The sequence below is a fragment of the Erpetoichthys calabaricus genome, chromosome 5 (genome assembly GCF_900747795.2).
Source record: "Erpetoichthys calabaricus chromosome 5, fErpCal1.3, whole genome shotgun sequence".
Taxonomy (NCBI): domain Eukaryota; kingdom Metazoa; phylum Chordata; class Cladistia; order Polypteriformes; family Polypteridae; genus Erpetoichthys; species Erpetoichthys calabaricus.
Window position 1 is genome coordinate 72,194 of NC_041398.2, and position 17,807 is coordinate 90,000.

The 17,807-nt window shown below is 50.5% G+C and overlaps 3 protein-coding genes and 23 non-coding genes across 26 annotated transcripts; 3 read left to right on the top strand and 23 right to left on the bottom strand.

Moving 5' to 3' along the window:
* Positions 1 to 153: 153 nt before the first annotated feature.
* Positions 154 to 226, bottom strand: trnav-uac (transfer RNA valine (anticodon UAC)). The gene has a single exon. It is a non-coding gene; the product is annotated as a tRNA-Val (tRNA).
* Positions 227 to 1,210: 984 nt separating this feature from the next.
* Positions 1,211 to 2,458, top strand: LOC127527800 (uncharacterized). Its single transcript, XM_051927622.1, has 2 exons — positions 1,211 to 2,043; positions 2,152 to 2,458. The coding sequence occupies exons 1-2, from the start codon at positions 1,652 to 1,654 to the stop codon at positions 2,375 to 2,377; spliced, it is 618 nt and encodes a 205-aa protein (XP_051783582.1). The 5' UTR covers positions 1,211 to 1,651; the 3' UTR covers positions 2,378 to 2,458.
* LOC127527808 (uncharacterized) lies at positions 2,387 to 4,292 on the top strand. Its single transcript, XM_051927687.1, has 6 exons — positions 2,387 to 2,419; positions 2,477 to 2,575; positions 2,723 to 3,210; positions 3,265 to 3,589; positions 3,730 to 4,144; positions 4,198 to 4,292. Exons 1-6 carry the CDS (start codon positions 2,387 to 2,389, stop codon positions 4,290 to 4,292), a joined length of 1,455 nt encoding a protein of 484 aa, XP_051783647.1.
* A 430-nt stretch (positions 4,293 to 4,722) lies between these two features.
* LOC114644165 (uncharacterized) lies at positions 4,723 to 6,670 on the top strand. Its single transcript, XM_028792398.2, has 5 exons — positions 4,723 to 4,832; positions 4,957 to 5,279; positions 5,367 to 5,623; positions 5,748 to 5,996; positions 6,079 to 6,670. Exons 1-5 carry the CDS (start codon positions 4,790 to 4,792, stop codon positions 6,668 to 6,670), a joined length of 1,464 nt encoding a protein of 487 aa, XP_028648231.1. The 5' UTR covers positions 4,723 to 4,789.
* Positions 6,671 to 7,622: 952 nt separating this feature from the next.
* Positions 7,623 to 7,695, bottom strand: trnai-gau (transfer RNA isoleucine (anticodon GAU)). Its single transcript has one exon. It is a non-coding gene; the product is annotated as a tRNA-Ile (tRNA).
* A 254-nt stretch (positions 7,696 to 7,949) lies between these two features.
* On the bottom strand, positions 7,950 to 8,022 carry trnav-cac (transfer RNA valine (anticodon CAC)). The gene has a single exon. It is a non-coding gene; the product is annotated as a tRNA-Val (tRNA).
* Positions 8,023 to 8,628: 606 nt separating this feature from the next.
* Positions 8,629 to 8,701, bottom strand: trnav-uac (transfer RNA valine (anticodon UAC)). Its single transcript has one exon. It is a non-coding gene; the product is annotated as a tRNA-Val (tRNA).
* A 254-nt stretch (positions 8,702 to 8,955) lies between these two features.
* On the bottom strand, positions 8,956 to 9,028 carry trnav-cac (transfer RNA valine (anticodon CAC)). The gene has a single exon. It is a non-coding gene; the product is annotated as a tRNA-Val (tRNA).
* Positions 9,029 to 9,332: 304 nt separating this feature from the next.
* trnav-cac (transfer RNA valine (anticodon CAC)) lies at positions 9,333 to 9,405 on the bottom strand. The gene has a single exon. It is a non-coding gene; the product is annotated as a tRNA-Val (tRNA).
* Positions 9,406 to 9,634: 229 nt separating this feature from the next.
* On the bottom strand, positions 9,635 to 9,708 carry trnav-uac (transfer RNA valine (anticodon UAC)). Its single transcript has one exon. It is a non-coding gene; the product is annotated as a tRNA-Val (tRNA).
* A 253-nt stretch (positions 9,709 to 9,961) lies between these two features.
* On the bottom strand, positions 9,962 to 10,034 carry trnav-aac (transfer RNA valine (anticodon AAC)). Its single transcript has one exon. It is a non-coding gene; the product is annotated as a tRNA-Val (tRNA).
* A 254-nt stretch (positions 10,035 to 10,288) lies between these two features.
* On the bottom strand, positions 10,289 to 10,361 carry trnav-cac (transfer RNA valine (anticodon CAC)). The gene has a single exon. It is a non-coding gene; the product is annotated as a tRNA-Val (tRNA).
* Positions 10,362 to 10,665: 304 nt separating this feature from the next.
* Positions 10,666 to 10,738, bottom strand: trnav-cac (transfer RNA valine (anticodon CAC)). The gene has a single exon. It is a non-coding gene; the product is annotated as a tRNA-Val (tRNA).
* A 229-nt stretch (positions 10,739 to 10,967) lies between these two features.
* Positions 10,968 to 11,041, bottom strand: trnav-uac (transfer RNA valine (anticodon UAC)). The gene has a single exon. It is a non-coding gene; the product is annotated as a tRNA-Val (tRNA).
* Positions 11,042 to 11,294: 253 nt separating this feature from the next.
* Positions 11,295 to 11,367, bottom strand: trnav-cac (transfer RNA valine (anticodon CAC)). The gene has a single exon. It is a non-coding gene; the product is annotated as a tRNA-Val (tRNA).
* A 254-nt stretch (positions 11,368 to 11,621) lies between these two features.
* On the bottom strand, positions 11,622 to 11,694 carry trnav-cac (transfer RNA valine (anticodon CAC)). Its single transcript has one exon. It is a non-coding gene; the product is annotated as a tRNA-Val (tRNA).
* A 304-nt stretch (positions 11,695 to 11,998) lies between these two features.
* Positions 11,999 to 12,071, bottom strand: trnav-cac (transfer RNA valine (anticodon CAC)). The gene has a single exon. It is a non-coding gene; the product is annotated as a tRNA-Val (tRNA).
* Positions 12,072 to 12,300: 229 nt separating this feature from the next.
* On the bottom strand, positions 12,301 to 12,373 carry trnav-uac (transfer RNA valine (anticodon UAC)). Its single transcript has one exon. It is a non-coding gene; the product is annotated as a tRNA-Val (tRNA).
* Positions 12,374 to 12,626: 253 nt separating this feature from the next.
* On the bottom strand, positions 12,627 to 12,699 carry trnav-cac (transfer RNA valine (anticodon CAC)). Its single transcript has one exon. It is a non-coding gene; the product is annotated as a tRNA-Val (tRNA).
* Positions 12,700 to 13,280: 581 nt separating this feature from the next.
* On the bottom strand, positions 13,281 to 13,353 carry trnav-cac (transfer RNA valine (anticodon CAC)). The gene has a single exon. It is a non-coding gene; the product is annotated as a tRNA-Val (tRNA).
* A 555-nt stretch (positions 13,354 to 13,908) lies between these two features.
* On the bottom strand, positions 13,909 to 13,981 carry trnav-cac (transfer RNA valine (anticodon CAC)). The gene has a single exon. It is a non-coding gene; the product is annotated as a tRNA-Val (tRNA).
* A 606-nt stretch (positions 13,982 to 14,587) lies between these two features.
* Positions 14,588 to 14,660, bottom strand: trnav-uac (transfer RNA valine (anticodon UAC)). The gene has a single exon. It is a non-coding gene; the product is annotated as a tRNA-Val (tRNA).
* A 253-nt stretch (positions 14,661 to 14,913) lies between these two features.
* Positions 14,914 to 14,986, bottom strand: trnav-aac (transfer RNA valine (anticodon AAC)). Its single transcript has one exon. It is a non-coding gene; the product is annotated as a tRNA-Val (tRNA).
* Positions 14,987 to 16,188: 1,202 nt separating this feature from the next.
* On the bottom strand, positions 16,189 to 16,261 carry trnav-cac (transfer RNA valine (anticodon CAC)). The gene has a single exon. It is a non-coding gene; the product is annotated as a tRNA-Val (tRNA).
* A 304-nt stretch (positions 16,262 to 16,565) lies between these two features.
* trnav-cac (transfer RNA valine (anticodon CAC)) lies at positions 16,566 to 16,638 on the bottom strand. Its single transcript has one exon. It is a non-coding gene; the product is annotated as a tRNA-Val (tRNA).
* A 556-nt stretch (positions 16,639 to 17,194) lies between these two features.
* On the bottom strand, positions 17,195 to 17,267 carry trnav-cac (transfer RNA valine (anticodon CAC)). The gene has a single exon. It is a non-coding gene; the product is annotated as a tRNA-Val (tRNA).
* Between the last annotated feature and the right edge of the window lie 540 nt (positions 17,268 to 17,807).

Consider the following 17,807-nt stretch of genomic DNA (forward strand, 5'->3'; position numbering starts at 1 on the left):
CCAAATACCACACTGGTTTGGCAGACAAATTTCATACCTTTATGTAAACCCTCTCTTCTCCCCAAAAGGGTTGGCCTTAAGTCTCTTGACGTAGGGTGCACACAGAAGGGCCACACTCTCCTAACCGTTCCACTTGGAAGGTTAAGATCAGCATGTTTACACCCGGTTTCAAACCGGGGACCTTTCGCGTGTAAGGCGAACGTGATAACCACTACACTATGGAAACCGCGCTATTTTCTATGGATCACTGGTGAATCGGGTTCTGGTGGGGACGTACTCGGTGTAGCGCCACAAGCTTTTCCTGTATTGCGCTTGCGGAGAGCCGATCTTCGTGCCGAGTTCATTCCGAGTTCTCGGATGATTGACAAGCAGCAGTGTGCAGCAACGTGCAGCGATTGGTCGAGGCGCTCTTGTGCCGAGTTTTTTGTAAACTTTGATTGGCTGGGAAAGAGATGCGTTCCGAGTTCTGCTCCGAAAGACCCGCCTCCCCGTCTAAAAGCGGCGATGTCTTGTTTCGAGTTTTATTGTAAAGGGGGGCCCACTGATACTATTAACATGGTACCATTGATGTTACAAGGATTATAGAGAAGTGAGCTAAAACAGATGTAGTTTAATCTAATGAGAATTCATTTGTTTTGTACATATTAATAAAAGTATTCTTTTTTTTTTCATTTTAGTAAACTGGTTTCAGTAATATAAATATCTGTAAACAGTCTGGACAGAATTGCGTTATAATTATGTTTGTTAATAATAAATAATAATAATGCTAATAATAAAAATGCTAGCAATTGGAAAATGCAGTGTAACAAGGTAGTTGTAATATTATTAAAGGCCTTAAAGTCAGTACTAGTATTACTAACCATTTATATTTATTTGTTTTTTTTGTGTGTCCCTTTACTCTTTCAGAATTCAGAATGAACAGTTTCTGGTATCTCATACCATGGCTGGCAGTAGTATTCCTACGTGAGTCTTTGTTTGTAGTAGCAATGTTCCTCTCAAAACAAAGGAATCTTTCTGTAATTGACGTACTGGTTGATTGCGTTGTTTTAATAGACCCAACATCACCTGCGGTGTTGACATGTAAGTATTCATAGGTTAAATATCTCGTAGGTTCATTTGAAAAAAAAAAAACCCTTTTGGAATATTGGGTTTGGTGCCTATAGAATTTGTTCAAAGGTGGCGGTTTATCATCCTATTGTTCCCTTTTTCCTTTTTTCCTTTTTGCATGCTCAGTTACTCTTTATTTGATCTCTGTTGGAGGCAACGTCGCTTGGTGCAGACTATATGGTGGTTGTAACCTATTCGTTGTTCCCTGAAGGCCAATTTGTAATATTCTGAAATTTGTTTTAATTTCAGTTTTTGGTAACCTAAACTTTAAATGTAAATGTCTGCCATTTTCCTGCGGATCTGTTTCAGCTCGCTCGTTGCATTCCAGCTGGTTAAATTTGAAGAAAAATAGGTGTTGTAAAACTTTGGAATGGAACTGTAACTTTGTCTTGGTTTATCTAATTTATCCAGCTTGAACCCTGTGCCACAGTTCCGCCACGAGACCTCTGGCGAATTGACCCTCAAGGCCTCCGCCGAGGCGATCCAGGTCGCCAAGGCATATGGCCAGAGCGGCCCTGTGCCGTTCAAGGTCAAGTCGGCCGAGATGGTCAGGGAGCAGGCCAGGAGACGGGTGCGGGCAGCAGGTGGTGACCCCGGGGACTCCAAGCTGGTGCGCAGCGCCAGCGAGCTCCAGTTTGGACAGACTTTTAAATGGTTGCTGACCCATGACCTCGGCTATGCCGTCATGGTGTTGGCAACCCACCTGAGGGAGCGCAAAGATGGCCAGGTGTCGGATAGCCCGCTGGCGAGCAATAAAAACGCCCTGGAGTCCTACGCCTGGCTCTTCCCCGACGTGAAGAAGGCCATCCGTCGTCGCCAGGAGAGAGATGGGTCGGCCAGGACTCTGGACGAGGGCAAGAGGCTCGTCGGCTTCGGCCAACACGGACACCTGACGTTTGAGGCCCTTTACGATACAGAAGATCGGGAGGCCAAGAGGTGAGAGATTTTTGGGTGAGGTCTGAGGGGAAGGGCACAGCAAGGTAGTTGGAACCCTGCTTCCATTTGTTCACCTGTTACCATTCCCGCTGTTGTACCCCAATGCAGTTACATCAAATGGCTCCGGCGCCAGACCACCAAAGTCGGGACCAAGATGCATGCACTCCAGCTGTATGTGCAGCGGAGAGACGAGGCGAAGGCGGCAGCAACCTCTTCCCTTCCCAAAACCACCACTGTTGCCCCCACCGCCTCTCTCTCTGCAGCAGCCTCCGTCATCGAGATTCCCGATGACGTGCTGCTGTCGGCCAGCATGGAGTTGGAGGCTGGTAAGTGACAGCCACCCATGGAAACTGGTGGTGACTTCTTCACTTTTTTTGTTTAACCTGTTATTTGTTTGAATTTGTTAACAACCTTCCCCAGCATCTACTTCCAGTCTGCAACCAGTGGAGGGCCCTGGCCATCTAAGCGCTCCCAACCGACGGCTGATCCGGGAAAGCAGCCTTCGCAAACGCTGTCCGTAGCCAGGAGAGAGGTGAGTTAAAAGGATGTGTTTGTTTGAATTGCATTGCCAGGAAAGAAACAGGGCCTGTCTGATTCTTTTTGTTTGTTTTTCTGTTGTTCATGCTGTCTGTGTGTCTCTCTCTCTCTCTCTCTCACACACACACACACACACACACAGCTACTTTTTCCCGAGGGCTGGAGGAGTTCACTACCAAAAGAACAGCACGCGTGGTTAAGTCGGGTCCTTTTCACCAGGGGCAAGGACGGAAAGCCTGTGCTGACCTCCAACCTTCGCCTTTGGTGGCACCCTCCCGGCCCCCGCAACGTGTACCTCCAGCCCCCGACATCGCCCGACGCCTTTTTTCAGCGCCCGTTTTTCCTGTGGATGCCGTACTGCATGTGGGGCTACAAGCTGTCCTGCACGGCGTGCAGCCACAGGTTGTCGGGAGCCGGACTCTACAGGACTGTCCGGAGGGTCCTGGACACAGACGGATGGTACTTTATGGCCACGGAGTACCTGGAGTGCCGGCGCTGCAAGAAGAAGGTGGCGGGCTGGTCGCAGGATATCTTGGATCAGCTGCACTGCACCCATCGGGATCAGTTTCCAGCTATCCTGACTTACAGGTCAGACAAGGAGTCTCCGATGGCCGGGTCAACTCTCCACAGGTAGACGGGCACACACACGGGCAGTCCTAACGTCTCTGTTCTGTCTTAACACAGATTATCCTGCAACAAAAAGCTGATCGGGCAGATGCGTGAGCGCACGCTGGGCAACGGGGCCACCCGGCTGCGCAAATATCTGCTCGAGCAGCACGGCAACACCTGGTTGGAGCGGTCCAGACTGTTCATGTTCGCGGTCACCAAGTTCATTACACCGGGTGCCGAGGCACCTATGACTCCGCCTCTACCGCGGATGACCCCGGTGCCCGGTACAAAGTGGTTGCTGTCCATCTATGCCAGGGTGGTGGCTTCGAGGCTAGATGAGACCAAGGCCCGGATCACCTCCATCTTTGGCTCAATCCTGAAGATGGACTCAACAAAGAAGGTGAGCGATATCGTCATCCTCTCCTTCCTTCCTTCCTTCCTTCCTTCCTTCCTTCCTTCCTTCCTTCCTTCCTTCCTTCCTTCCTTCCTTCCTTCCTTCCTTCCTTCCAGCTTACCGTCACTCTCCCTTTCATCGTTCAGGTGATCAAGAAACTAGCTGGTGCCGCGGCAGGAACGGCAGCCTGGGTGACCAACGTGGGGAACGAGCACGGCCAGATCTTGATCAGCGTCCTCACTGCAGCTGAGGGCGCTGGCCTGCACCCCATGGCCACCGGGCTGATGCGGCGATACCGTGATGCCAGTGTGTCCCCGCCTCTGGTCCTGTATGTGGACCGAGACTGCTGTTCCCACGGGGGACCCTGCAAGGTGTCCCTCTTATTCAACCAGTGGGATCAGCTGGTGGTGCGGCTCGACGTGTGGCACCTGATGCGACGCTTTGTAGCGGGTGTCACCACGGAGAGCCACCCACTGTACAGCCTCTTCATGGCGCGTCTCTCGTTGTGCATCTTTGAGTGGGACCAGGGAGACGTCGCCAGGCTGCGACAGGCCAAGGATGGCGAGGCGGGGAACGATCCCCGAGGCTCCGGCTACGGAAGGATCCCACTAAAGGAGCTGGCCCGCCACTGCCGCCGCTGCACACGTGGGGCGGAGGAGACGGGCCGGCTCATCGACGAGATGCTGGAGGCCTTCGGGGACGCCACTGACACCATGGGTATCCCGCTTTTGGACCGCGCAAAAATACAGGAAATATGGAAAACTCAGAGGCGCCACCTCCACTGCATCCAGGACCCACCCGGCGTGCACCTGTACATGCAGACCGGGCAGCTGGTCAAAGGGGGGATCACGCTGCCGGTGTTCAGGTGTGGCCGTGGTTCAACTTCGTTGGAGTCGTTCCACCTGCATCTGGACCGCTTCATACCTGGTAAGGGTGCTCAGAAACCTGTTCTTTGTGACCTGTGTTGTGCGAGGGAGTGGGTGGCATTGCATTTTTATCTCTGTGTCTCTCTCTCTCACTCACTCACCGTGTCTTTCAGGCACTTCAGCCAGCGCGGCCCACTTTCAGGCCTATCTGCTGGAAGGCCTGGCGCGGTGGAACGAGGACCGTGCGGCAAAAGCAGTGGAGGAAAGAGACCGTGATATCGTCTGCTACAGTGGCCAACTCCAGCACTCCGTCAACGAGCTGAGCGACATTGTATATCGCATGAAGCTGGTTGACGATTACACCCGGCCTGCGAAGTACACTGGTGAGGCGGGCGTCGAGCTGTCTCTCTCTCTCTCTCTCTCTCTCTCTCTCTCTCTCTCTCTCTCTCTCTCTCTCTCTCCCCTCCCCAACCTTTTCATTTTAAAACACTTCCCTCCTTTTCACAGGTGAGCTCATAGGTATCCAGTACCTATTTTCGCAGACCGGTCGAGTGCTGGAGGAAGTGATGGGCAGGGATCCCGACGCTCTGGATGGGACTGATACAGACGACGACGATGACAGTGTCGACAAGGGCTTCCAAGAGGACGAGGGGCCGGTGCAGGAACCTCTGGACAACACCGTCTTCGGCCTTGAGGAGGACTTCGCCCGACAACCGTTGTCGTCTGACAAGTCCCAGTCGCGCCCTGCCATCGGCGCCTCAAAGTCTGGGCCAGCCGACCAGGACACCTCCCCTGGAGACGAGGCCACTCAAAGCGTGTCCCACGAGCTGGTAAGTCTCTCCCGACGAGTTGTGCTATACCTGTGGAATATCTGAGGAGTGCTCCCCTTTCTCACTTTCGCTCTCTTCCCCCAACAGAATAGCCTTGGACCTGACACTGGCCCAGGTTACCAGCACGTGGTCAACCTGGCCTCCAGTCTCGTGAAGCTGCGTCACCATCCCTACGTGACGCAGCAGCAAGTGGCGGAGATCGTCACCCTCTGGGAACGATTGCCGGAGGGCGACAAGGCCCCAGTTCGCTTTCCGCCACGCCACCAGGAAAGACTGGTGCAGGGGAGGTTCCGACGCAAGCACTCACAGACCAGTGTCACACCGGGAGTGGAGAGCTTGCAACGGTAGGTGATCAACCTCTTTGGTGTCGCATCTTTCCTTTTGATGGGATATCGATGGCATGGCTGACTGACTGATCTCTCTCTCTCTCTCTCGCTCTCTCACCCTCCCACCCCCCGAATTTTGTAGGTGTATGGTCGGCCAAGGCGGCCAAGCCGCACAGATGCCAAACATCAGCCGCCTTGTGGAGGCCGTTTGTGTACAGCTGTCCAGGATTCACCCCGAAGGAACCACCATCAGCGGCGTGAGGGTGAACCGCTGGGCAGCTGTGATGCGGGATTACATCTGCATCCAGGAAAATATCCTGACAAATCCGGTACTCGTGGCCCAGACACGCATCCAGTTATTCCCCCTCAATCAGCGCACCCTGGCACAATGGTAAGTACACACTGGACAAGTACCATCCACATGCCCCTCTCCTCCCTCCCACCCTGACTTACTTTGCTTTCTGTCCCTGTAGGCACTACACTCGCACCAGGGAGCTGGTACGGCGGGCTCTGGAGATGGCCGTGCCACTGCCAACCAGCTCGGCCCTTGCTTCAGAGCCCACCCCTACCGTTCGACCTCGACCCACGGGCCCCGAGCTGTCCGCTGCACAACCACTACAGTTCCATAACCCGCCTGACCTATCTGGTCAGGCGACGCAGCGACGTCGGGGCCCCGTGGATGTGGCACCAGCCATCATTGGGCACCCCCCCGAGCCACATGAAGCACCCGTCACCCAGCCACTCTCCCCGCCGGCTGACACTGCCACTGCTCCGCTTCCACCGCCGCCGGCAGGACCCTCAGTACCCCGCACCACTGCCTGGCGGCGAAAGAAAAAGGAGGAGGCGGACGAGCTGGCACGACAGCAAGGAAACCCCCCCAAGCAACGGAAAAAGATCGAAAATTACATTTGCAAGTGCTGTGGCCGTCCTAAAACAAAAGAGTTCGGCCACAGCCAATTTGGGGGGGAATTCTTTTGCTCAACCTCAGCCGGCAAAACTATACAGGAGTGGCTGGAGGAAAAGAGGAGGGAGAAGAAAAATCGTGCTGGGGGGGATAGCCATTAAAGAATTGTATTTATTTATTTATTTATTTGATTTGTAGATGGGCCAATACAGTGTTTATTTATTTATTTATTTTGTTCACGAGGAGGTCTGCTGTTTTTACTTTTTTTTATTTTTTTATTTTTTTGCAAATGACTGGCACTTTATATATTGTCAAGGAGGCCTCCTTTTTTTCCAGATGTTTTTACTTTTTTTGATTTTTGCAAATGACTGGCACTTTATATATTGTCAAGGAGGCCTCCTTTTTTTCCAGATGTTTTTACTTTTTTTGATTTTTGCAAAAGACTGGCACTTTATATATTGTCAAGGAGGCCTCCCTCCTTTTTTTCAAGCTGTTTTTACTTTTTTTTTTTTTTTTTGCAATGACTGGCAGGCCTCCTCTTCCTCTCAATTTTCTTTTTTAATTTTGGGCTACATCTACTGGTTCTCTACTCTGTTTGGTAGTTATTTTTTTATTGCAAAAATTGTTTGATATTTATTTATTTGTTTATATATACTTCCTTGGATTGTTAGTTTGACTTTTATTTATTTATACTTATTTCATGTTATTTATTGTATATAGTTGTTTGATCGATTTCTATTTATTATGTGTATATATTTCATTTTATAAACCTTGTTGTTTGAATCGTTGTGCCTGCCTGCCTGCTTCTGTCCAGCCGACGCTTTAAGGGCTCTCTGTTTACCTTCCCGCGACCGCGTGGCTAATCGGCTATGCGCCCGCCCCTTTCACCTTTTACGGACCCGGCTCTGCAGATCAGGCGACCTTCTTCCGCCACGAAGATCGGCTTTTTGCGCTGGCGACGGTTTATTGGAGACAACGTCCCCGCTGGAACGAAATGCGTACTCTTCCACTGATGGAGACCTGAGGAGTAGTGTGGGGCCATTGACGTCTCAAACACTGAGGGAGATCTCTGAGGTATAGGTGACCGAAAAAACAAAACTGGACCAGTATGTCTGTTTCCACCCGGTTTCGAACCGGGGACCTTTCGCATATCAGGAGAACATGATAACCACTACACTATGGAAACCGCGCTGCTCTCTATGCTTTCCAGGATCACTGGTGAATCGGATTCTGGTGGGGACATACTCGGTGCAGCACCGTAAGCTTTTCCTTTAAATCCATGGCGACGGTTTATTGGAGACAACGTCCCCGCTGGAACGAAACGCTTACTCTTCCACTGATGGAGACGTGAGGAGTAGTGTGGGGCCATTGACGTCTCAAACTCTGAGGGGGATCTCCGAGGTATAGGAGGCCGAAAAAACAAAACTGTCCCACTTAGACTGTTTCCACCCGGTTTCGAACCGGGGACCTTTCGCGTGTGAGGCGAACGTGATAACCACTACACTATGGAAACCTGAGTCTGCTGTGTTTTCCTTGGCCTGGGTGGAGAACGGCCTAGCGTGCAAAGCCTGGTCTTCTCGAGTAAACAAGACAATTGAGATGAATGGAAAGATTACAAAGGCAGAAACTAGTTAATCTCCGAAATAATGAATAGGGAAAGATAGGGGGAATGGAGATCCATGCTACTCTTACCGAATATGGTGGGTGGCAGATAGACGTACGTGCGCTCTAGTGCTGTTCAAACCAAGGTGCGAACTGTTAACCTTCAGCACCTTAGAACGGTTTCCTGTCCGTTTCAAGAAAAACGCGCACTGTACTGTTTCCACCCGGTGTCGAAACGGGGACCTTTCGCGTGTGAGGCGAACGTGATAACCAATACACTATGGAAACCAAGACTGTGCACATTCTCTTCCGCCTTCCTGCTGGGTTGAGCACTTGCTCCAAGTGGAGACTTAAAATAGACTTTCCAAATACCACACTGGTTTGGCAGACAAATTTCATACCTTTATATAAACCCTCTCTTCTCCCCAAAAGGGTTGGCCTTAAGTTTCTTGACGTAGGGTGCACACAGAAGGGCCACATTCTCCTAACCATTCCACTTGGAAGGTTAAGGTCAGCATGTTTCCACCCGCTTTCGAAACGGGGACCTTTCGCGTGTAAGGCGAATGTGATAACCACTACACAATGGAAACTGAGCTGCTCTCTATGCTTTCCAGGATCACTGGTGAATCGGATTCTGGTGGGGACGTACTCGGTGCAGCGCCACAAGCTTTTCCTGTAAATCCCTGGCGACGGTTTATTGGAGACAACGTGCCCCCTGGAACGAAACGCTTACTCTTCCACTGATGGAGACCTGAGGAGTAGTGTGGGGCCATTGATGTCTCAAACTCTGAGGGGGATCTGTGAGGTATAGGAGGCCGAAAAAACAAAACTGTCCCACGTAGACTGTTTACACCCGGTTTTGAACCGGGGACCTTTCGCGTGTGAGGCGAACGTGATAACCACTACACTATGGAAACCTGAGTCTGTTGTGTCTTCCTTGGCCTGGGTGGAGAACGGTCTAGCGTGCAAAGCCTGGTCTTCTCGAGTAAACAAGACAATTGAGATGAATGGAAAGATTACAAAGGCAGAAACTAGTTAATCTCCGAAATAATGAACAGGGATAGATACGGGGAAAGGAGATCCATGCTACTCTTACCGAATACAGTGGGTGGCGGATAGACGTACGTGCGCTCTAGTGCTGTTCAAACCAAGGTGCGAACTGTTAACCTTCAGCACCTTAGAACGGTTTCCTGTCCGTTTGAAGAAAAACGCTCACTGTACTGTTTCCAGCCGGTGTCGAAACGGGGACCTTTCGCGTGTGAGGCGAACGTGATAACCACTACACTATGGAAACCAAGACTGTGCACATTCTCTTCCGCCTTCCTGCTGGGTTGAGCACTTGCTCCAAGTGGAGACTTAAAATGGACTTTCCAACTACCACACTGGTTTGGCAGACAAATTTCATACCTTTATGTAAACCCTCTCCTGTCCCCAAAAGGGTTGGCCTTAAGTGTCTTGACGTAGGGTGCACACAGAAGGGCCACATTCTCCTAACCGTTACACTTGGAAGGTTAAGGTCAGCATGATTCCACGCGGTTTCTAACCGGGGACCTTTCGCGTGTAAGGCGAACGTGATAACCACTACACTATGGAAACCACGCTGTTTTCTATGGTTTCCAGGATCACTGGTGAATCGGATTCTGGTGGGGACATACTCGGTGCAGCGCCAAAAGCTTTTCCTGTAAATCCCTGGCGACGGTTTATTGGAGACAACGTCCCCGCTGGAACGAAACGCTTACTCTTCCACTGATGGAGACCTGACGAGTAGTGTGGGGCCATTGACGTCTCAAACACTGAGGGAGATCGCTGAGGAATAGGTGACCGAAAAAACAAAACTGGACCAGTATGTCTGTTTCCACCCGGTTTCGAACCGGGGACCTTTCGCGAGTTAGGCGAACGTGATAACCACTACACTATGGAAACTGCGCTGCTCTCTACGCTTTCCAGGATCACTGGTGAATCGGATTCTGGTGGGGCTGTCCTCGGTGCAGCACCGCAAGCTTTTCCTTTAAATCCCTGGCGACGGTTTATTGGAGACAACGTCCCCGCTGGAACGAAACGCTTACTCTTCCACTGATGGAGACCTGAGGAGTAGTGTGGGGCCATTGATGTCTCAAACTCTGAGGGGGATCTGTGAGGTATAGGAGGCCGAAAAAACAAAACTGCCCCACTTAGACTGTTTACACCCGGGTTTGAACCGGGGACCTTTCGCGTGTGAGGCGAACGTGATAACCACTACACTATGGAAACCTGAGTCTGCTGTATCTTCCTTGGCCTGGGTGGAGAACGGTCTAGCGTGCAAAGCCTGGTCTTCTCGAGTAAACAAGACAATTGAGATGAATGGAAAGATTACAAAGGCAGAAACTAGTTAATCTCCGAAATAATGAACAGGGATAGATACGGGGAAAGGAGATCCATGCTACTCTTACCGAATACAGTGGGTGGCGGATAGACGTACGTGCGCTCTAGTGCTGTTCAAACCAAGGTGCGAACTGTTAACCTTCAGCACCTTAGAACGGTTTCCTGTCCGTTTCAAGAAAAACGCTCACTGTACTGTTTCCAGCCGGTGTCGAAACGGGGACCTTTCGCGTGTGAGGCGAACGTGATAACCACTACACTATGGAAACCAAGACTGTGCACATTCTCTTCCGCCTTCCTGCTGGGTTGAGCACTTGCTCCAAGTGGAGACTTAAAATGGACTTTCCAACTACCACACTGGTTTGGCAGACAAATTTCATACCTTTATGTAAACCCTCTCCTGTCCCCAAAAGGGTTGGCCTTAAGTGTCTTGACGTAGGGTGCACACAGAAGGGCCACATTCTCCTAACCGTTACACTTGGAAGGTTAAGGTCAGCATGATTCCACGCGGTTTCTAACCGGGGACCTTTCGCGTGTAAGGCGAACGTGATAACCACTACACTATGGAAACCGCGCTGTTTTCTATGGTTTCCAGGATCACTGGTGAATCGGATTCTGGTGGGGACGTACTCGGTGCAGCGCCACAAGCTTTTCCTGTAAATCCCTGGCGACGGTTTATTGGAGACATCGTCCCCGCTGGAACGAAACGCTTACTGTTCCACTGATGGAGACCTGAGGAGTAGTGTGGGGCCATTGACGTCTCAAACACTGAGGGAGATCTCTGAGGTATAGGTGACTGAAAAAACAAAACTGGACCAGCATGACTGTTTCCACCCGGTTTCGAACCGGGGACCTTTCGCGTGTGAGGCGAACGTGATAACCACTACACTATGGAAACTGCGCTGGTCGCTATGCTTTCCAGGATCACTGGTGAATCGGATTCTGGTGGGGACGTACTCGGTGCAGCACCGCAAGCTTTTCCTTTAAATCCCTGGCGACGGTATATTGGAGACAACGTCCCCGCTGGAACGAAACGCTTACTCTTCCACTGATGGAGACCTGAGGAGTAGTGTGGGGCCATTGACGTCTCAAACTCTGAGGGGGATCTCCGAGGTATAGGAGGCCGAAAAAACAAAACTGTCCCACTTAGACTGTTTCCACCCGGTTTCGAACCTGAGACCTTTCGCGTGTGAGGCGAACGTGATAACCACTACACTATGGAAACCTGAGTCTGCTGTGTCTTCCTTGGCCTGGGTGGAGAACGGCGTAGCGTGCAAAGCCTGGTCTTCTCGAGTAAACAAGACAATTGAGATGAATGGAAAGATTACAAAGGCAGAAACTAGTTAATCTCCGAAATAATGAATAGGGATAGATACGGGGAAAGGAGATCCATGCTACTCTTACCGAATATGGTGGGTGGCGGATAGACGTACGTGCGCTCTAGTGCTGTTCAAACCAAGGTGCGAACTGTTAACCTTCAGCACCTTAGAACGGTTTCCTGTCCGTTTCAAGAAAAACGCTCACTGTACTGTTTCCACCCGGTGTCGAAACGGGGACCTTTCGCGTGTGAGGCGAACGTGATAACCACTACACTATGGAAACCAAGACTGTGCACATTCTCTTCCGCCTTCCTGCTGGGTTGAGCACTTGCTCCAAGTGGAGACTTAAAATGGACTTTCCAACTACCACACTGGTTTGGCAGACAAATTTCATACCTTTATGTAAACCCTCTCTTCTCCCCAAAAGGGTTGGCCTTAAGTGTCTTGACGTAGGGTGCACACAGAAGGGCCACATTCTCCTAACCGTTACACTTGGAAGGTTAAGGTCAGCATGTTTCCACCCGGTTTCGAACCGGGGACTTTTCGCGTGTAAGGCGAACGTGATAACCACTACACTATGGAAACCGCGCTATTCTCTATGTTTCCAGGATCACTGGTGAATCGGATTCTGGTGGGGACGTACTCGGTGCAGCACCACAAGCTTTTCCTGTAAATCCCTGGCGACGGTTTATTGGAGACAACGTCCCCACTGGAACGAAACGCTTACTCTTCCACTGATGGAGACCTGAGGAGTAGTGTGGGGCCATTGACGTCTCAAACACTGAGGGAGATCTCTGAGGTATAGGTGACCGAAAAAACAAAACTGGACCAGTATGACTGTTTCCACCCGGTTTCGAATCGGGGACCTTTCGCGTGTGAGGCGAACGTGATAACCACTACACTATGGAAACTGTGCTGCTCTCTATGCTTTCCAGGATCACTGGTGAATCGGATTCTGGTGGGGACGTACTCAGTGTAGCGCCACAAGCTTTTCCTTTAAATCCATGGCGACAGTTTATTGGAGACAACGTCCCCGCTGGAACGAAACGCTTACTCTTCCACTGATGGAGACCTGAGGAGTAGTGTGGGGCCATTGACGTCTCAAACACTGAGGGGGATCTCCGAGGTATAGGTGGCCGAAAAAACAAAACTGGACCAGTATGACTGTTTCCACACGGTTTCGAACCCGGGACCTTTCGCGTGTTAGGCGAATGTGATAACCACTACACTATGGAAACTGTGCTGCTCTCTATGCTTTCCAGGATCACTGGTGAATCGGATTCTGGTGGGGCTGTCCTCGGTGAAGCACCGCAAGCTTTTCCTTTAAATCCCTGGCGACGGTTTATTGGAGACAACGTCCCCGCTGGAACGAAACGCTTACTCTTCCACTGATGGAGACCTGAGGAGTAGTGTGGGGCCATTGATGTCTCAAACTCTGAGGGGGATCTGTGAGGTATAGGAGGCCGAAAAAACAAAACTGTCCCACTTAGACTGTTTCCACCCGGTTTCAAACCGGGGACATTTCGCATGTGAGGCGAACGTGATAACCACTACACTATGGAAACCAAAACTGTGCACATTCTCTTCCGCCTTTCTGCTGGGTTGAGCACTTGCTCCAAGTGGAGACTTAAAATGGACTTTCCAACTACCACACTGGTTTGGCAGACAAATTTCAAACCTTTATGTAAACCCTCTCTTCTCCCCAAAAGGGTTGGCCTTAAGTCTCTTGACGTAGGGTGCACACAGAAGGGCCACATTCTCCTAACCGTTCCACTTGGAAGGTTAAGGTCAGCATGTTACCACCCGGTTTCGAACCAGGGACCTTTCGCGTATAAGGCGAACGTGACAACCACTACACTATGTAAACCGCGCTATTTTCTATGTTTCCAGGATCACTGGTGAATCGGATTCTGGTGGGGACGTACTCGGTGCAACGCCACAAGCTTTTCCTGTAAATCCCTGGCGACGGATTATTGGAGACAACGTGCGCGCTGGCACGAAACGCTTACTCTTCCACTGATGGAGACCTGAGGAGTAGTGTGGGGCCATTGACGTCTCAAACACTGAGGGAGATCTGTGAGGTATAGGTGACCGAAAAAACAAAACTGCACCAGTATGACTGTTTCCACCCGGTTTCGAACCTGAGACCTTTCGCGTGTGAGGCGAACGTGATAACCACTACACTATGGAAACCTGAGTCTGCTGTGATTTCCTTGGCCAGGGTGGAGAACGGTCTAGCGTGCAAAGCCTGGTCTTCTCGAGTAAACAAGACAATTGAGATGAATGGAAAGATTACAAAGGCAGAAACTAGTTAATCTCCGAAATAATGAATAGGGATATATACGGGGAAAGGAGATCCATGCTACTCTTACCGAATATGGTGGGTGGCAGATAGACGTACGTGCGCTCTAGTGCTGTTCAAACCAAGGTGCGAACTGGTAACCTTCAGCACCTTAGAACGGTTTCCTATCCGTTTCAAGAAAAACGCTCACTGTACTGTTTCCACCCGGTGTCGAAACTTGGACCTTTCGCGTGTGAGGCGAACGTGATAACCACTACACTATGGAAACCAAGACTGTGCACATTCTCTTCCGCCTTCATGCTGGGTTGAGCACTTGCTCCAAATGGAGACTTAAAATGGACTTTCCAACTACTACACTGGTTTGGCAGACAAATTTCATACCTTTATGTAAACCCTCTCTTCTCCCCAAAAGGGTTGGCCTTAAGTCTCTTGACGTAGGGTGCACACAGAAGGGCCACATTCTCCTAACCTTTCCACTTGGAAGGTTAAGGTCAGCATGTTTCCACCCGGTTTCGAACCGGGGACCTTTCGCGTGTAAGACGAACGTGATAACCACTACACTATGGAAACCGCGCTATTTTCTATGTTTCCAGAATCACTGGTGAATCGGATTCTGGTGGGGACGTACTCGGTGCAGCGCCACAAGCTTTTCCTGTAAATCCCTGGCGACGGTTTATTAGAGAAAACGTGCCCCCTGGAACGAAACGCTTACTCTTCCACTGATGGAGACCTGAGGAGTAGTGTGGGGCCATTGACGTCTCAAACACTGAGGGAGATCTCTGAGGTATAGGTGACCGAAAAAACAAAACTGCACCAGTATGACTGTTTCCACCCGGTTTCGAACCGGGGACCTTTTGCGTGTGAGGCAAACGTGATAACCACTACACTATGGAAACTGCGCTGCTCTCTTTGCTTTCCAGGATCACTGGTGAATCGGATTCTGGTGGGTACGTACTCAGTGTAGCGCCACAAGCTTTTCCTGTAAATAAATCCCTGGCGACAGTTTATTGGAGACAACGTCCCCGCTGGAACGAAACGCTTAATCTTCCACTGATGGAGACCTGAGGAGTAGTGTGGGGCCATTGACGTCTCAAACTCTGAGGGGGATCTCCGAGGTATAGGAGGCCGAAAAAACAAAACTGGACCAGTATGACTGTTTACATGCGGTTTCGAACCTGGGACCTTTTGTGTGTTAGGCGAATGTTATAACCACTACACTATGGAAACCGCGCTGCTCTCTATGCTTTCCAGGATCACTGGTGAATCGGATTCTGGTGGGGACGTACTCGGTGAAGCACCGCAAGCATTTCCTTTAAATCCCTGGCGACGGTTTATTGGAGACAACGTCCCCGCTGGAACGAAACGCTTACTCTTCCACTGATGGAGACCTGAGGAGTAGTGTGGGGCCATTGACGTCTCAAACTCTGAGGGGGATCTCCGAGGTATAGGAGGCCGAAAAAACAAAACTGTCCCACTTAGACTGTTTCCACCCGGGGACATTTCGCATGTGAGGCGAACGTGATAACCACTACACTATGGAAACCAAAACTGTGCACATTCTCTTCCGCCTTCCTGCTGGGTTGAGCACTTGCTCCAAGTGGAGACTTAAAATGGACTTTCCAACTACCACACTGGTTTGGCAGACAAATTTCAAACCTTTATGTAAACCCTCTCTTCTCCCCAAAAGGGTTGGCCTTAAGTCTCTTGACGTAGGGTGCACACAGAAGGGCCACATTCTCCTAACCGTTCCACTTGGAAGGTTAAGGTCAGCATGTTACCACCCGGTTTCGAACCAGGGACCTTTCGCGTATAAGGCGAACGTGACAACCACTACACTATGTAAACCGCGCTATTTTCTATGTTTCCAGGATCACTGGTGAATCGGATTCTGGTGGGGACGTACTCGGTGCAACGCCACAAGCTTTTCCTGTAAATCCCTGGCGACGGATTATTGGAGACAACGTGCGCGCTGGCACGAAACGCTTACTCTTCCACTGATGGAGACCTGAGGAGTAGTGTGGGGCCATTGACGTCTCAAACACTGAGGGAGATCTGTGAGGTATAGGTGACCGAAAAAACAAAACTGCACCAGTATGACTGTTTCCACTCGGTTTCGAACCGGGGACCTTTCGCGTGTGAGGCGAACGTGATAACCACGACACTATGGAAACCTGAGTCTGCTGTGACTTCCTTGGCCAGGGTGGAGAACGGCGTAGCGTGCAAAGCCTGGTCTTCTCGAGTAAACAAGACAATTGAGAGGAATGGAAAGATTACGAAGGCAGAAAGTAGTTAATCTCAGAAATAATGAATAGGGATAGATACGGGGAAAGGAGATCCATGCTACTCTTACCGAATATGATGGGTGGCGGATAGACGTACGTGCTCTCTAGTACTGTTCAAACCAAGGTGCGAACTGTTAACCTTCAGCACCTTAGAAAGGTTTCCTGTACGTTTCAAGAAAAACGCTAACTGTACTGTTTCCACCCGGTGTCGAAACGGGGACCTTTCGCGTGTGAGACGAATGTGATAACCACTACACTATGGAAACCAAGACTGTGCACATTCTCTTCCGCCTTCCTGCTGGGTTGAGCACTTGCTCCAAGTGGAGACTTAAAATGGACTTTCCAGCTACCACACTGGTTTGGCAGACAATTTTCATACCTTTATGTAAACCCTCTCTTCTCCCCAAAAGGGTTGGCCTTAAGTCTTTTGACGTAGGGTGCACACAGACGGGCCACATTCTTCTAACCGTTCCACTTGGAAGGTTAAGGTCAGCATGATTCCACCCGGTTTCGAACTGGGGACCTTTCGCATGTTAGGCGAATGTGATAACCACTACACTATGGAAACTGCGCTGCTCTCTATGCTTTCCAGGATCACTGGTGAATCGGATTCTGGTGGGGACGTACTCGGTGCAGCAGCGCAAGCTTTTCCTTTAAATCCCTGGTGACGGTTTATTGGAGACAACGTCCCCGCTGAAACGAAACGCTTACTCTTCCACTGATGGAGACCTGAGGAGTAGTGTGGGGCCATTGACGTCTCAAACACTGAGGGAGATCTGTGAGGTATAGGTGACCGAAAAAACAAAACTCCACCAGTATGACTGTTTCCACTCGGTTTCGAACCGGGGACCTTTCGCGTGTGAGGCGAATGTGATAACCACTACACTATGGAAACTGCGCTGCTCTCTATACTTTCCAGAATCACTAGTGAATCGGATTCTGGTGGGGACGTACTCTGTGCAGCGCCACAAGCTTTTCCTGTAAATCCCTGGCGACGGTTTATTAGAGACAACGTGCTCCCTGGAACGAAACGCTTACTCTTCCACTGATGGAGACCTGAGGAGTAGTGTGGGGCCATTGACGTCTCAAACTCTGAGGGGGATCTCCGAGGTATAGGAGGCCGAAAAAACAAAACTGTCCCACTTTGACTGTTTCAACCCGGTTTCGACCCGGGGACCGTTCGCGTGTGAGGCGAACGTGATAACCACGACACTATGGAAACCTGAGTCTGGTGTGATTTCCTTGGCCAGGGTGGAGAACGGTGTAGCGTGCAAAGCCTGGACTTCTCGAGTAAACAAGACAATTGAGAGGAATGGAAATATTACAAAGGCAGAAACTAGTTAATCTCCAAAATAATGAATAGGGATAGATACAGGGAAAGGAGATCCATGCTACTCTTACCGAATATGATGGGTGGAGGATAGACGTACGTGCC

Excerpts from the sequence above, each read along its gene's own strand:
- LOC114644165 (XM_028792398.2), top strand. The coding sequence starts at position 4,790 with ATGAAGCTGGTTGACGATTACACCCGGCCTGCGAAGTACACTG. Across the intron at positions 4,833-4,956 it reads CCGGCCTGCGAAGTACACTG|GTGAGCTCATAGGTATCCAG; the intron begins GTGAGGCGGGCG and ends TCCTTTTCACAG. Across the intron at positions 5,280-5,366 it reads AAAGCGTGTCCCACGAGCTG|AATAGCCTTGGACCTGACAC; the intron begins GTAAGTCTCTCC and ends TTCCCCCAACAG.
- LOC127527800 (XM_051927622.1), top strand. The coding sequence starts at position 1,652 with ATGGTCAGGGAGCAGGCCAGGAGACGGGTGCGGGCAGCAGGTGGTGAC. Across the intron at positions 2,044-2,151 it reads GAAGATCGGGAGGCCAAGAG|TTACATCAAATGGCTCCGGC; the intron begins GTGAGAGATTTT and ends ACCCCAATGCAG.
- LOC127527808 (XM_051927687.1), top strand. The coding sequence starts at position 2,387 with ATGGAAACTGGTGGTGACTTCTTCACTTTTTTT. Across the intron at positions 2,576-2,722 it reads TGTCCGTAGCCAGGAGAGAG|CTACTTTTTCCCGAGGGCTG; the intron begins GTGAGTTAAAAG and ends ACACACACACAG. Across the intron at positions 4,145-4,197 it reads GCTGCGACAGGCCAAGGATG|GAGCTGGCCCGCCACTGCCG; the intron begins GCGAGGCGGGGA and ends ATCCCACTAAAG.